Source organism: Ascidia mentula, chromosome 1 (genome assembly GCF_947561715.1).
Source record: "Ascidia mentula chromosome 1, kaAscMent1.1, whole genome shotgun sequence".
Classification (NCBI taxonomy): Eukaryota; Metazoa; Chordata; class Ascidiacea; order Phlebobranchia; family Ascidiidae; genus Ascidia; species Ascidia mentula.
In genome coordinates, this window is record NC_138566.1 from 2220980 (window position 1) to 2237329 (window position 16350).

General features: G+C 36.0%; 2 protein-coding genes across 6 annotated transcripts; both read right to left on the minus strand.

The window, feature by feature from the left end:
* Positions 1–3102: 3102 nt before the first annotated feature.
* LOC145905388 (uncharacterized) lies at positions 3103–8208 on the minus strand. 3 transcript variants are annotated; one of them, XM_082992594.1, is made up of 12 exons: positions 7236–8208; positions 7030–7156; positions 6801–6954; positions 6275–6492; positions 6044–6199; positions 5805–5892; positions 5569–5657; positions 5157–5382; positions 4828–4950; positions 4653–4772; positions 4461–4596; positions 3103–4228 (listed from the first exon to the last, which is right to left on the minus strand). In XM_082992594.1, the coding sequence occupies exons 1-12, from the start codon at positions 7361–7363 to the stop codon at positions 4117–4119; spliced, it is 1677 nt and encodes a 558-aa protein (XP_082848720.1). In that variant the 5' UTR covers positions 7364–8208; the 3' UTR covers positions 3103–4116. The 3 variants fall into 3 exon arrangements, with proteins under 3 accessions (XP_082848720.1, XP_082848714.1, XP_082848706.1); XM_082992588.1 differs by having other exon boundaries at positions 3104–4228; positions 5118–5382; positions 6044–6193; XM_082992580.1 differs by having other exon boundaries at positions 3104–4228; positions 5118–5382.
* A 2086-nt stretch (positions 8209–10294) lies between these two features.
* LOC145905337 (kelch-like protein 12) lies at positions 10295–15391 on the minus strand. 3 transcript variants are annotated; one of them, XM_082992528.1, is made up of 15 exons: positions 15303–15391; positions 14560–14639; positions 13898–13930; positions 13759–13838; positions 13350–13473; positions 12998–13151; positions 12584–12807; positions 12381–12530; positions 12239–12326; positions 12052–12158; positions 11766–11964; positions 11559–11672; positions 11233–11370; positions 11016–11120; positions 10295–10956 (listed from the first exon to the last, which is right to left on the minus strand). In XM_082992528.1, the coding sequence occupies exons 1-14, from the start codon at positions 15379–15381 to the stop codon at positions 11059–11061; spliced, it is 1632 nt and encodes a 543-aa protein (XP_082848654.1). In that variant the 5' UTR covers positions 15382–15391; the 3' UTR covers positions 10295–10956; positions 11016–11058. The 3 variants fall into 3 exon arrangements, with proteins under 3 accessions (XP_082848654.1, XP_082848640.1, XP_082848646.1); XM_082992514.1 differs by having other exon boundaries at positions 11016–11169; XM_082992520.1 differs by having other exon boundaries at positions 11016–11169; positions 15066–15380.
* Positions 15392–16350: the final 959 nt, after the last annotated feature.

The window sequence follows — 16350 nt, forward strand, 5'->3', positions numbered from 1 at the left end:
TGTCTATACTTCGACTATCGGGAGCTTATTGGTTGGTTTAGTCACGTGCCGTTATAGATCACTTGGGTTAATTTAATACAAGAACAAAGGTAAGCATAGGAGAACATTTCATGTGGTAAACAGGATGTTGAATGAATCCCTTTCCTCGAGAACATTCGATGGATTTATCATTCAAGTCGCATTATGAGATTATGTTTACACTTGGGTCGGAGATTGAGAAATATTTATCACATCTGGTAACGGGGGCTTGCAATGCTTGTGCAAAGCTGCAAACGAAACATTACGCAATATAAGTACTGGTTTCTCTGTGTATGTTACAGTATACTATATCATAACTCTAAGCAACAACGTGTGCCGTTGAAATCCTTGACGACGAATATTCTTTAGCGTCCATTGCATCAAATAATATTAAACTTTTACACGAAACAAGTTTGAGGAACAAAAACCATACCCCCTCTGTATTTTCCTATGTTGTGCGCACGCCACGAACACATTTCGACCATGAAATCTTGCACAAACGATTACCACTGAAATTTCGTTAATCAAACAACCTTACACACTCCCGCTATCAATTAAAATCAAACCTTGGCCTCTGATAAACCGCGAAAATGTTAAATAAAACAAGGTATAAAATAGTTATTTATCGTATTATTGTAAATCTTGGTTAATCTTTAAATAAGCAAGTAGCATTTACGCACCAGGTTCGCATATAGTGGTAGTTCCTCAAAAAGTAACATTTGTATTTATGCGCAGAATTGTATTACCTACATGCGAACATCTTAAACTAAGAGACGTCAAATTATATGATAGAGAGTGAATATTTCTTCGTGTGACGTCAGTTACTTACACGGTATATTTAGTCCAAAAACAACTGACGAAAATGTTCATAAAAACTAAACGACAAAACGAAAGCCGAACAGTGATTCGGGCAAGCCTAAACCCCAAAAGATTCTATTCAAAACAGAGTGCATAAATTTAACGTATTGTATTCTTGCGCCGTTTTGTCTGCCACACAGCAAGACTTCATCAAGGTAACGCATTCCAAACAAAAACCACACAACAACTTTCAAACAAAGAAAAAGGGACAACGTTAACACCGCTAACACACGAAGATACTGTTGTCTACGTCTTAGTCATAGCTAAAATAGGCAGTTGGACTAAAGTAGCACCATATGCGCCCAAAGAAATAAATCCCACACAAACTATCGTCCAGATCTCCAGTTTAAAACACAACATACATGTCGAAGCACAACTACAATTCGAGCGTGTCGCTCAGATTTCAAAACAATAGGTGTGACGTACATATGGTGCATTGTTACGCATTTACAACAAAGTGGTCATGACAACAGTTCACAGCAAGTACAAGTTCATTATTTTACAAGCAATAGATTCGAGCGATGAGTGTGTCCTCATGCATCGGGTTCAGCTCCGTTCGTCTGTTCAACATCTCCCTCGTTTCTGGTTATTCCGTGCTTGTCATGTAACAATTCTTCAAATTCGACCCAAAATTGTTTGACCCGAGTTGGGTGGATTGGTCCATCTTAATGACGATGTTGTCTTCACAAATGTATATTTTATCATGCCACATACACGATACAACGTGGGTACTATAGCACCCAGCAATGCAAGAACACGATAACGGCGGCGAACATAACAGTTGGTTGGCGCTGTCACGGTAGGTGGCAACCCAACGCTCGGATTGATCTTAAGCAAATGATTCGGAGTTAGGGGCAGGTCCTCTTCAGCTTCCAGTGGAACGTCGGTCAGTGGCCGCGAATTCACCATGTCTTCAAACTCCAACAACAGGTTATGAATAACCAAAGGCCTTTTTTGAAGTATCGGCAAAATTCTTCGGTTTTCGAGCTGCCTTGATACGGCTTGAAGCGGAAATTGCTTGTAGAAAACTATTGATCTGTTTTAATTCCAATCCTCAATTAATTCTCTAATGACGCGCTCAGCACGAACAAAATTCGTTCCGTTTTTGGAATACATACGAGGAACGGGACCTCGGCAAGCGGCAAAACGTCGCACGGCGTTGGTAAATGTGTCATTTGAGCACATAAAGGAGCAGTGTCGCTATGATGCACCTTTATTGTTAACGGTCAAAAAAAATGTAAAAATACCTTACAAACTGACAATCAGATTTTACGATTAGGTAAGGTGCGACTGAACTGTCGGCTTCGGCTTGGTAGTTTACAAGCGCCCACACACTCTCGCTTGTATGCTCACCAAGTATAGAGGCATCGCTCATTGTGACGATCAAAACCCGCACAAAACAGGACTGTCACAGCCTTGCGGCCATTGCGCCCTCTGTGGGAATTTCGGCAACCAAACATCAATGGTTGTGAGTACCAACCAGTTATTAACACCCAGTGGGCCAATTCCACTCCGTCAGACATTGACATGTCGTAACTATGGCATCTATATAGCTACCTGCCTTTTATGTGGTGACTAATACGTTGGCCAAACAAAAAACAAGTTTTCCACTCGATGGAACGGACATCGAGCTGTTTGGAAAACGGGAAAAGACAACGGAAATACCGACCGAGCTGCGTTGCTCCACCACTACCACGCACAACACAAGCAGCACCGACATGTTGACATGGCAAAATGCTTCAAAGTCGTCTTCGTAGAACAGCCCCCAGTGCATTTATTGGATATTTGTGAAGACAAATGGTTTCACAAAATCAAGGCAAAAATTAACATCAACCCCCTTATATTGCCTAATACAATGTAAGTGTCGGTTTTGTTTTTGTTTTTACTTCCGCTTACCGTTGAAGTGTCCACCAACTGTGTTGTCATTGTGACAAGCTTATCAATGACGTAGAGCCAGATCACCGCCGGCATTTTTTACCGCTATCGTTTGCAGCTTGTTGTGTTCTCTCCCCCTTTTTTCTTTTATTTTGTGTTCTATCGAGCGTCCCCACAAACAAGCCAAAGCCGACAGTTCAGTCGCACCTTACCTAATCGTGAAATCTGATTGTCAGTTTGTAAGGTATTTTTACATTTGCATTACTGTTGGTTAACTTCGTTGTTGTGTTGTTTTTTTAGCGATACTGATGATGCCTGCACAGACAGGTGAAATATATATGTCGTAAAAACTTGAAACAGACAGACGACTTGGGATTATTTATCATTTTCTGCATTGATCCGTTACTGAGTCTCTGTCAGCCATAAGGACTAACAGGCGATTCACAGAAATCAAACTCTCACTTTTCCCAAACACCTTGAAATTCGCCGTTGCAACGGTCCACCAGTCCCTGCTCATTGGACCGTAAAATTTACTTCGTGTATGTACGAGTTGGATATTTTCCGCAGTCGAAAGTTACTTTAACAAAAATATTGATGTGATGCCGTACAAGATAACATTATAGCTCAAATGCAATTTCCTAGACTGGCAGCAATAAGTTTTCTTGGAATTATCGCTAAAATTTCAAACGTTTTGGCATCCCTAACAACAATCCTACCCAATATACTCTACATTTTAAACAGATTACTCCCATATTTTGATGCCGTTGGTGGATATTTGAAAACCAACCTTCAAGAATGCAACAAAAATAACTCCGAAAATGCACATGATTAACAATGGATTTATTTTCAGAGTTCACTACATGTAAAATATTTGCAATAAAAAGCGTGATACAAACAACATTTTTGCACTAAGGTTACAAAATTTATCAAGGCTACTTCAGTTATCAGAGATATCGGTAGCTTAACTGGTTAATTTGTTTGGTTTCTGTGTTGTCTTATCGTGGTTGCAGGGATTCCTACTGAAGTTTGATAAGAGATAAAACCACATGTACATATTCACAGTAATTATTTCTCTAGTTCAGTTTTGGAAATTCATAAAATGAGTCTTAATTAAAAACACAAAATTTATAATCTCACCCCTAATTTTTTGACATTCAACAAGATATGACGCAACAAAAAAATCCTGCAAATCAATGGTACATATTTTTTATGGCTATAATAGCCCACACATATATGTCATCCAATATTTTTTTTGTATAAATCGAAACATTCAATACATTTTTTTACCTCGGCTGCAATAAAACATGATTTTAATTAAATTAAAAGTTATACATGTAGAAGGAAACTGTGTGACTTTTTCATGATTCAGTCCATAGAAAAAATGTGTTCGAAATCCCCTTCATTTTCAATACTGGTGATGATACTCCATGTTTTCCGTGCCATGCTGAACTCCTTTAACAACCATCCTTCGGGAATACTGTAAAAATATCACATTTTGTTGTAAACACTTACAAATGCACAGCAAAGTCGTCAGTTTGTGCATTAATATGTGGTTCACAGCAAAAGTAAAGTCAGCTAACTCCATAAACCTCATTGTTGTATTGGTCTCCATGCCATTTATTTTTGCATATTAATTGTTCATCTGCATTTCGTTTTGCAAAATAAAACTGAATTGACATTTATATAAAGAGCTTTTTGTGGTTGTGTACCTTTGCATTACAGCTACAATGTTTCCATTCACAAAACAAGCATCTTTCACAGAATGTATTCCTCGCATTTCACTCAACTTCAGAGCTTTCTTGTTTCGGGTATTATACATCCAAAGACTGAACTTCTTACCTCCATCTATTTAAAACATTTTATAAGAAAGTTTAATTGCAGATCAAGTGTGTTAAACAAACCATCAGCAAATAAGTACAAATCTCCATTCTGTGACAAAGCTTTTTTCACATTGTCCACTTGTTTTGGTATTTGTTGTAATGTTGATTCATAATAATGCCAAGAGGGAAAGAACCACACACCTTTATATATAAATTCCTCACTGTAAACTCAATATTATCATTTCACTGTGGTCACCTGAATTTGCAGCAAGACAATTGATTTGCCCTACATACTCAAAAGTTTGCTTGTTCCATGTTTTACTTGATTCATCAAATGTGTGCAAAAGAGTTCCAGAATCAAAAACCACAAATATTTGTGCTGATTTAAAATATAAAACATGTCACTTAGGTTTTATGATGGGAATTTATGAGGATGGGAACTTTAAGCAACCTAGAAATTTTATTTGTACCAAACATGATGCATATTACATGATATATTAAACCATGCATTCTATTGTGAGCTGGTAGAACATTAGAAGCTCTTACAGTCGTTTCCGGTAGCACATTGATATTGTGAGGCATTACATGTAAGCTGTTGTTCAGGTTTCCAGCCAGTTTCAGGTCGGTTTAAATCCAACTTGACAACATTATGTTTGCTGCTTTCAAATCCCAAACTACCAAAGCTGCCTCCAAATGTGAATCCCCCACCAACATTGCTGCTTCTAGTTACCCCACCATCACTACTTTGGCATTCAATCAGATAAATGCACCTTCGGACTTTCACAGCTGTGGTGATTTTGTTGTATGTTTTCTGCAATTTTACATCAGTTGTTTTTTAGAATCGAAAATTTAGGTAGGTAATGTATAGAAGATAAATACTCCTATATATCACCAAGATAATGATTAAATACCTATTTATTAATTAGCAAAAGAAATAAAAAAAATACAACTTGATTAACCTCAAGAACTACAACATGCAAAAATATATACAACTTACATGTGAAATGTTTTGTTGAAACTTATGCCTAATGTTGTACTTCCTCAAAACACCATTTGAGTTCAGTGCCAGAATACTTGTTGTGGAGTCTGTAACATCCATGTTTTGAGAATAAAAAATATAGTGTCAAAAGTATTTAAAATCGCAAAAAAAAAGATTAAAGGGGTTGAAAATAAATTGCAACTATATCAATATGTCACGTCACAATCATTTAGTTTCTTTTTTAAAATACCTACTAAATTTTTCCATGTCCTTTTCAGCAACAGAATCAGAAATTCTGTCTGCAATTTTTCTCATAACTTCCTCATAATCAAGCAGAGTATCCTAGCAATACAGCAAACCAGAATAAACACACAACACAAAACATCACTTTTTGTGTGAAATAATAATATTTTGCCAGTGCAAACTCAGTTTGTGGACCTAGCCTTAGGTAAGTGTGTGTTTCATTAAACAAAACATTCAAACATAATTTTACCTTATTTTTCACACATTTTGAAAGATAAAGCTTTGACATGTTTTCCAAATCCAACATCAAAAAAAGCTCTGGAATAAACTTTTTTCTGCTTTTCTCATTGTATTCAACCCACATGTTTATTAGTATGTAAGCATCTTCTTCTTTGGTAATCTGTAACTAAATTAATATATATATATATATATATATATATATATATAGTGTTCTACATACATTTTAAAATATTATTCTTACGTTTTTCTTTTTTAACCCGACAAGCAGTTTAAACTCTTGTGGCTGAAGTTCAAGAACATCTTCCTGTTTTCTCATTTCCAAAAAGTTGTCGGAAATGAATTTCTCACTTTTATCTTTTAATTCCTTGGCATTGTATTTTCTACTCATTGTCCAAATTTTTACAGAGTTTTCATAATTTTGAGTATTCAACAAAAACTCACCACAAAACTCTTTTAAATCTGAAACATTTGAGTAAATTGAAACAACAGAAGATACTTGCATAAGCTGCATAAGGATGGCCACTGTTTCGACCTATAAGGTCTCATCATTGCAGTTGGTGTGACTATCAGACGACTTTACCCAATAACGGCCAAGCAAAGACTTCCACTTTGTGGTGACTATACAATCACCGCCACCCGTTGGGCACCAAACTAGGTACAACCTTACGGAGAAAACAAGGTGGAAACACTATGGCCAAGCAAAGCTCAACTAATTAAGACAAAGAGACTTACATAAATAATATTAAAACAATTTTTTTCTAACTAACCATGCAACATAAAGTAGTCAGCTGCAGCCAAAGCTTGGTAAACATTATCCTCATCCAACTCAACTTTGCTTGTGTAAATAAAATTGAGAACCAACTTCAATGTTTCTGATGATACGTCAGTTATTTTGATAGAGTCCTCATATTTTTCCTTCATCTTTGTGGAAAAAATACCAAAATATTGCCCAACATTTTTATTTTATGTTTGGGGTACCCTTATTAATTCACTTACATCTACATTAAGAAGCTTATCAAAATAATCAGACATTGAAACCAAAACACATTTGTGAGCTTCAAACTTTTTCCCATCATCAGTTTCGAACACAACATCACAGCAGTTTTTGGTCGCACTTCGAAATCTTATGTAATATTTGTAATAAATAATGGCATAAGTTGTTGTTCTATGGTTGTCTAAACTTTTTCAACAAATAAAAATACCCATTTAAACTGAGGGTTAACTTTTGGTAATGGTTGCTGTTGAAGCTTTGAGAGCGCTTTCTTGGTCGCTCATGATGAGACGCTGCCTCAATTGGTGCTGGATGGATGCTTTGATAGTTTAAAGACATTTTGAAAACACTTGAATAATTTCTAAAAGTAGCAGAAATCTGACAGACAACATATCGTGCACATTTTTGCAACTTGAATGACTGCAAACTGCCGAAATTATTCAGTCAGCAAGTTTCTACTATGCAGTTCATTTCAAACCTGTTAACAAACACTGACAACATTTAAATGTTTACTTTAGAACAGAACAATACGTGGGAAGCCTAATGATTCAATGTATGAGGTTTCCTCTCTGACAACACTGTTGGCAGGATTGTTACAATTAATATTATTTTCAAATGACAAAAATTCAAGTGAATGAAAGTATTAGACTGTTCACAAAATCTAATTATAATTGACCAAACAAAAATTAGGAAAAAAAATTATTAAAATTTTGCAATAAATAATTATTCATGTAATATGTTTGCATGTAAAGGTATAGTTTCAGTTACACAAAACTAACATTTGTAGTTTGGCCATTAGCAAATTTCTCTTAAAATGCCTGTATTACAAAAAGTTAAAAAAATCTTTCTTTGAGTTAGCGAAACTGGGATGGTTAGTTAGCATTGTCTTTCTTCTCCTCTGGTGAGAGGCGGCTGGGGGTGGGCACTGAAGAACTGCGGAACCCCCTTCCTTACTTTGAAAACATTCAATATGATCCGTATGCGTATTGTTAATCTGCGTAGTTTTGATTTACTTTGGTTGGTTTTCAAACGTTTGTTAAAATTAAGTATTTTATTGTGGGAAGTAAATTATTCCTGTTATACGTCACGTACGGTTGACCTTGCAACACCAGCGTAAGTTGCAGAAACATTATTTTGGTTCCATCAAACGACGCACGTCGGTTTTGACAACGCGCGTCGGTTTTAACAAAACAACACGAGTATCTTTAGTACAAGAACAAGTGCCGAAAATGTTCATAAAAACTAAACGGGAGAACGCGTACCGAACTGTGATTCGGGCAAGCCTAAACATCATCCAAAAATTTGGGAGTTACGTTAACACAAACACTGCAAACGTGAAATATCACATGAATAGAAACATCTGGGAACCAAGCTTAGGCTAAGTTTGAGCTCGTACCGGGTTAGCAGTGCTAACATACGAAGACTCTATTCAAAATAGACTGATCTTCTGGCATAAATTTAACGTATTGTATTCTTCCGCCGTTTCGTCTGCCACACAGCAAGACTTCATCTAGGTATCGCATTTCAAACGTAAACCACACAACAATTTTCAAAAGCGCAAAAAGGAAAAGGGATACGTCAACACCGCTAACACACGAAGACACTGTTGTCTACGTCTTAGTCATAGCTAAAAAGGCAGTTTACCTAAAATAACGCCATATGCGTCCAAAGAAATAAATCCAACACAAACCATCGTCCAGATCTCCGGTTTAAAACACAGCATATATGTCAAAACTCAGCCACAACTACAATGCGAGCGTATCGCTCAGATTTCGAAACAATAGGTGTGACGTACATATGGTGCATTGTTACGCATTTACAACACCGTGGTCATGACAACAGTTCACAGCAGCGAAATCCACTTCCTCCCCCGCCAAAATGGGAAGCGCATAAAGTCAATTTTAATTCAAATATTTTTTACCACAATTAAAAAAAGACTAAATATTATGCATAGTAGCGTCAGCAGCAACCTATGGGAACCGCACTATAAAGTACAAGCTCAATATTTTGCAAGCAATAGATTCGACGATGAGTGCATCGGGTTCAGCTCTGTTTGCCTGTTAAACATCTCCCTCGTTTCTGGCCATACCGTGCTTGTCATGAAACAATTCTTCAAATTCGACCCAAAATTTTTGCCCTCAGTTGTGTGAATTGGTCCATCATGATGACGATATTGTCTGCAGAAAAGTATATTTTGTCATACCACATTTGCTTGGACACGATACAACGTGGGTACTCTCGCACCCAAAGAAGACCAACTCGTCGGCCAGAAATTGTACCGCCCTATAACGGCGGCGAATGTAACAGTCGGTTGGCGCTGTCACGGTAGGTGGCAGTCCAACGCTCGGATTGATCTTCAGCAAATGATTCGGGGTGAGGGGCAAGTCCTCTTCAGCTTTCAGTGGAACGTCGGTTAGTGGCCGCGAATTCACCATGTTTTAACCTCCAACAACAGGTTATGAATAACCAAAGGCCTTTTTGGGAGTATCGGCAAAATTCTTCGGCTTGAAGCGGAAATGGCTAAAGAAAACTATTAATCTGCCCTTAATTCCAAATTCTCTAATGACGCGCTCGGCACGAACAAAAGAAAACAATTGCACAAAGTTTCCTTTTCTATTCTAATCTTGCATAAAATTTATAAACGACACAACTTACCACCACAATTCTTGTGATCATTAACATTTTTCCAACGCAAAACATCCACAACTTTTATTTCGGGCTAAATCCTGCTATTTAAAACGAACTGTCACGAAACAAAACATTTGTCCAAACAAAATAGCCGTCAAAATGTCAAATTAATTTACATTTATGTTTTTACCGACGCAGGCATGGAGTGGGCCTTGTATAAAATACCGTTTGGGGGGATTCAATCTTGAAATTTTCAGCAAAATTTTCTCTAATTATCAAGCCTAGCCTAACACTTTGAAATTCGCCATTGCAACAGTCCACTGGTATCTGCTCATTAAAACTTACTCTGTGTATCTTGGATCGAGTGGGGTATTTTCCGCAGTCGAAAATACTAAATACAAATATTGATGTGATGTCATACAAGAAAACATTATAGCTTAAATGCAATTTCCTAGACTGTCAGCAATAATTTTTCTTGGGTTATTATTTAAAAACAATTCAAACGTATTGGCCTCTCATGCAAAAATCCCACCAAACATACTCTTTAAACATGATCTCCCATATTTGTAAGCCGTTGGTGGATATTTGAGAACCGACCTTCAAGAATGAAACAAAAATAACTCAGAAAATGCGCATGATTAAAATAGATTTATTTTCAGAGAGTTCACCATATATACAATATTTGCAATAATAAGCGTGATACAAACAACATTTTGGCACCAAGGTAATAAAATTTATCAAGGCTACTTCAGTAATTAGCAGGTGGTAGAGATATTGGTAGCTTAACTGGTTAATCTGCTTGGTTTCTGTGTTGTCTATCGTGGTTACCGGGATTCCTACTGGAGTTTGATAAGAGATAAAACCACATGTACATAATAAAAGTAATGATAATTTTCTACAGTTTTGAAAATTCACAAAATGAATCTTAATTAAAAACACAAAATTTACAATTTCACCCAAACTTTTAAACCATTCAACAACATACGATAATAACAAATAAAACCCGCAAAGCTAAAAAACAACTACAGTTACATTTTGTTTATTGCGTTGTTCTGAACAGCAAATACGCAACAATTACAACACAATAGTAAACATAACGTGTATTTTCTATATGTAATGGAACAAATGTACACGAAATCTGCCTTATTGTACATTGTTGTCTTTGTGATATGACAAGTAAAAACCGTACATATAAATATCAGTCATTCAATGGAAGGATTTTGGCAAAATCCATCACAAGAGCAATCAACCTCTGTTCACCATATGTGACATTAAATTCCCTCAGTAATTTATACCTCCCGTCACTAAAACATGAACATATTATACTCACAGTATCTCTTACCTGGTACACAAGCTTATTTACCTCACAATAGAAAAGATGCTATCATTCGCACAGCAAACGTCTATTACAGATTCATCATTGGACAAGCTTGCAATGCAACAAATTCGTTTTGTAGTGTCATTGTAGCTGTATAAATTCGGAGATGTGGTTAGGCTGTTAGAACTCACAAAAACATCTGAGAAAGTATTGAGTTTTTCTAAAAATGAAATCAAAATAAAGACAGATGCATACTAGTTACCTTTTTTCTTTTCAAATAAATACATCAGATCATTTCTTGTTATTCCTATAGTAGCGGCAATAGTTAAACCGGCAATTTTTTTCCATTTCCGTTTTTGTATATTGTAACAATTTAATGTGGAAAGACCAATCACTTTTCCTGTGAGATAGATACATTTTGCATACATTGTGTGCAAGACTATGGCCTTGGTGTTAAAGTCAGTAATTAAAAAATTTGATTAAATACTTTTAGTGGCCAAGTATGGACCTATAGGGTATGGCGATACTGCCTTTCATTGGTTGCATTAATCATTTATGTGTTATGTGTTAGTATTTTTAAAGCACTACCTGCTTGGGCAACAAAACTTTCATCACAAAATTTATTATTTTCAATTTTTTCCCAATGACTTGTTTTGTGTTCATAAACATACAGTTCCTGTCCACTTGCAACAACAATGTACGCTACAAAAATACAAAATATGCGGGTTTAAAATTTAGTTTAACTGTTTTGCATATGACATTTACAATTATTATTTCTTATTGATTTAAACTTACAATCATCCACAACAGTTGCAACTATATCTCCAGACATATTTGGAGAAGGATTGCATTCCTCCCAACCATCATGAGGTGAGTCCAAGTTTAACCTTACAACTCTTTTTGGATCTGAGCCAAAACTATAAAGATTTCCGTCCCCAAGCAAGTAAATCCATCTCTGCAGTTTGACAGCTGCACTAAAACTTCCAATGCTTGTCTGTATGAAAAAACAGTAGTATCATGGATTTACTTTTAATAATTTAGCAAATTTAAGATGAATATCAAATGTTTGTTTTCAACTTACTGATGAAATGAATTCCTGGTAATTCTTCCTTACATCAAACTTTCTTAACACTCCATTGGAACTGACAACAAGAATACTTGTTGATGGGTGGATGTACATTTGCATTTCTAAATGATACATAATTACATTTATTTCTTTAATTTGAGGAGCCATTTGGAGAACGGACATGTGCATGTAAGGAAATTACCTTTTCTAGTCTTGTGTTCCATTTGATTTTGGCATCGCAAAACATCAACAACTTTGAGAAGGGTTTTTCTGTCTTTTCTTATCAAATTCTAGCATAAAAAAATTAAATACATCAACCATTTTTTTTACCTGATCGACATTACCTGATCTAAAATAATTTCTGAAATGAACATTTTATCAATATTCTCCAAACGCAACATTGAAAAGAGCACAGAAGAATATTGTTTTCTATTTTCTTGGTCATGTTCTATCCATGCTACAACTAACTTGTACACTTCTTCTTCTTTGACAATCTGCATAAAATACAGAACATTAACTACACATTCATGGAGTTTAAAGTACAAACCTTTTCATTTGTTTCCTTCAACATTACAAGCAATTTAAACTCATCAAGTTCAAGTTGAAAAACATCAGGTTGATTCATTATTTGCATCAAGTTGTTACAAATATATTTTCCACTTTTTTCCTCCAAATTATAGGCATGGTATATCTTTGCCATCGTCCAAATTTCAATTGAGTTTTCATGTGTTTGTCCATTTAAAAGAAACACACCACATAGTTCCTTCAAATCTGAGTGAAATGGTGAATTAGTTTATTTTTTTAACGTCTAAATGAAGCATTACTTGGGTTGCATGTTCCATCTAAACCTATTTTCAAAAATTAAACATCTAAATTAAGGTTTTGTTTATTGTATTTTAATCTTTCGAATGGTTTGTTAACACAAAAAGCATCATGTATAGCATTCTCTTGTGATACCAACCTGGCAACATAAAATAGTCAGATGCAGCCAATAATTTGTAAACATTGTCTTCATCAATTGTGACTTTGGTTGTGTAAATAAAATCCAGCACCAACTTCAATGTTTCAGCTGTTACTTCTGATATTTTAATTGTTTTTTCATACTTTTCTTTCATCTATGGATAAGAATAAACAGGGACATGTCACATCAGTGTGGAACACCTCTTGCATAGTTTAAATACAGCAATAGTTTTATTCAAAAATAAACACTTTAAAAGCATTAGGATTTACTTTCAAAATATACTAAATTATATGCAAAATTAATTACATATTCCCATAGTAACTATTCTATTATACATTATTTGTTGGTATACCTCAGAATTCAGAAGTTTGTCAAAATAATCTGATGTAGCAACCAATACACATTTGTGAGCATCAAACTTTTGTCCATCAGCTTCCAATACAACATGACAACAGTTTTTCTCTGAACTTCGAAATCTTTTAAAAATGCAACTGTTGTATGTACATGAGTTGGGCTTATATTTTTAACAAAGATCTGAAGTAATGTTTTTTTTATAGCTTTTATATTTTCTTAAACGAGTCATCATATTTACAGCAATAGAATTAGCATTCTTATAAAAATAAAACACTGCTGATTTGCAGAACAAAGACAAGACTGGCATTGCTGTTATGTATCTTGTAAGGTAAAATAAAACGGCAAGTTGGAATAAAACAATATTCAGCAGGTTATAACATCTGCAATGTACATCAAACATTAAATACTTATGTAGGGTAGCTATTAATTTTGCTGGATGTTGGCTTTCAAAATGTTCCACTCGTTTTTGAGACGATTCTGCTTCAGGCTGAAAAAGACAAAAGCATTTAAACAAAAGTTGGTGTTTTTTTGCCCACACACACTAACCTCTGCTTCTTCTAAATCACTCACTTCAGCCATCTTAACACAACACAGTTATTAATACTAAACACCTTTCAAACAAAACAATATATAAGGTTTCTTGAGTATAAGCATTAGGTTATTGCAACATCATAATGTATTTTTTGATGAAAGCTCAGAATTGTGAATGCATAGCTTGATTGTATTGTGATGATTTTGCACTGATTTCCACTTTGTGGTACCGTTTCGGTCAACGTCGATCTGTTGGGTACCCTTTACTGAGTACCAAACAACAGAGACGAATCACTGTGGAGGGCACTATGGCCAAACGGGTCTGCTTGGTAACCGATAGCGCAAAAGGCAAAAACACATAAAATATTAGACTATTCACAAACTCTTAATTTTTAATCTTAATTTTTCAATCAGGTTATTTCCCTATTTTGCTGTCGTTTGTGCAATCATGTGGAACGCAAATCGAATTAAAAGAGAAAAAAATATTCTTAACCAAACAAAAAATTTGACTAAAATTTTGCAATAAATAATCATTCACGTAATATGTAAAGGTATACTTTCAGTTACAAAAACTAACATTTGTAGTTTGGCCACTAGCAAATTTCTCTTAAAAATGCCTGTATTACAGAAAGTTAAAAAAATCTCCTAAAGTTGGCGAAACTGTGATGATTAGTTACCATTGCCTTCCTTTTCCTCCAATGATTTGCTTCCAGTGGCGACTCGTGGTGGGCACTGTGGAACTGCAGCATCCCCTTCCCTACTTCGAAAACATTTAAAATGATCCGTATGCGTATTGTTAATCTGCGTAGGTTTGATTTACTTTGGTTGGTTTTCTATCGTTTGTTAAAATTTATTGCATTATTGTGGGAAGTAAATTATTCCTGTTATATCACGCACGGTTGACCTTGCAGCTACCAGCGTGAGTAAAAGAAACCTAATTTTGGTTAACGTCAAACGACCCGCGTCGGGTTTAACAACGCGGCTTTCTTTAACACGGGTATATTTAGTACAAGATCAACTGCCGAAAATGTTCATAAAAACTGAACGGCAGACGTACGGAACTGTTATTCGGGCAAGCCTAAACATCATCCAAAAATTTGGAAGTTACGTTAACACAAACACTGTAAACGTGAAACATCACATGAATCTGGAAACCAAGCTTAGGCTAAGTTTGTGCTCGTACCGGTTAAGCAGCGTCAGTAAACAAACGAAGACTGATCTTCTGGCATAAATTTAACGTATTGTATTCTTCCGCCGTTTCGTCTGCCACACAGCAAGACTTCATCTAGGTATCGCATTTCAAACGTAAACCACACAACAACATTTAAAAGCGCAAAAAGAAAGAGGGACACGTTAACACCTCTAACACACGAAGATATTGTTGTCTACGTCTTAGTCATGGCTAAAATAGGCAGTTTACCTAAAATAACGCCATATGCGTCCAAAGAAATAAATCCAACACAAACCATCGTCCAGATCTCCAGTTTAAAACACAGCATACATGTCAAAGCTCGGTCACAACTACAATGCGAGCGTATCGCTCAGATTTCGAAACAATGGGTGTGACGTACAAACGGTGCATTGTTACGCATTTACAACAACGTGGTCAAGACAACAGCTCACAGCAGCGCTATCAGCGAGAATTTACACCCTCCTCCGCCAAAATGGGAATTAAGTCAATTTTAATTCAAATAAATTTTACCACAATTAGAAAAGACTGAATATTATACATGGTAACATCAACAGCAAGCTATGGGAACCACACTAAAAAGTACAAGTTCAATATTTTACAAGCAGTAGATTCGAGCGATGAGTGCATCGGGTTCAGCTCTGTTTGTCTGTTAAACATCTCCCTCGTTTCTGGCCATACCGTGCTTGTCATGAAACAATTCTTCAAATTCGACCCAAAATTTTTGCCCTCAGTTGTGTGAATTGGTCCATCATGATGACGATATTGTCTGCAGAAAAGTATATTTTATCATGCCACATTTGCTTGGACACGATACAACGTGGGTACTATCGCACCCAAAGAAGACCAACTAGTCGGCCAGAAATTGTACCGCCCTATAACGGCGGCGAATGTAGCAGTCGGTTGGCGCTGTCACGGTAGGTGGCAGTCCAACGCTCGGATTGATCTTCAGCAAATGATTCGGGGTGAGGGGCAAGTCCTCTTCAGCTTTCAGTGGAACGTCGGTTAGTGGCCGCGAATTCACCATGTTTTAACCTCCAACAACAGGTTATGAATAACCAAAGGCCTTTTTGGGAGTATCGGCAAAATTCTTCGGCTTGAAGCGGAAATGGCTAAAGAAAACTATTAATCTGCCCTTAATTCCAAATTCTCTAATGACGCGCTCGGCACGAACAAAAGAAAACAATTGCACAAAGTTTCCTTTTCTATTCTAATCTTGCATAAAATTTATAAACGACACAACTTACCACCACAATTCTTGTGATCATTAACATTTTTC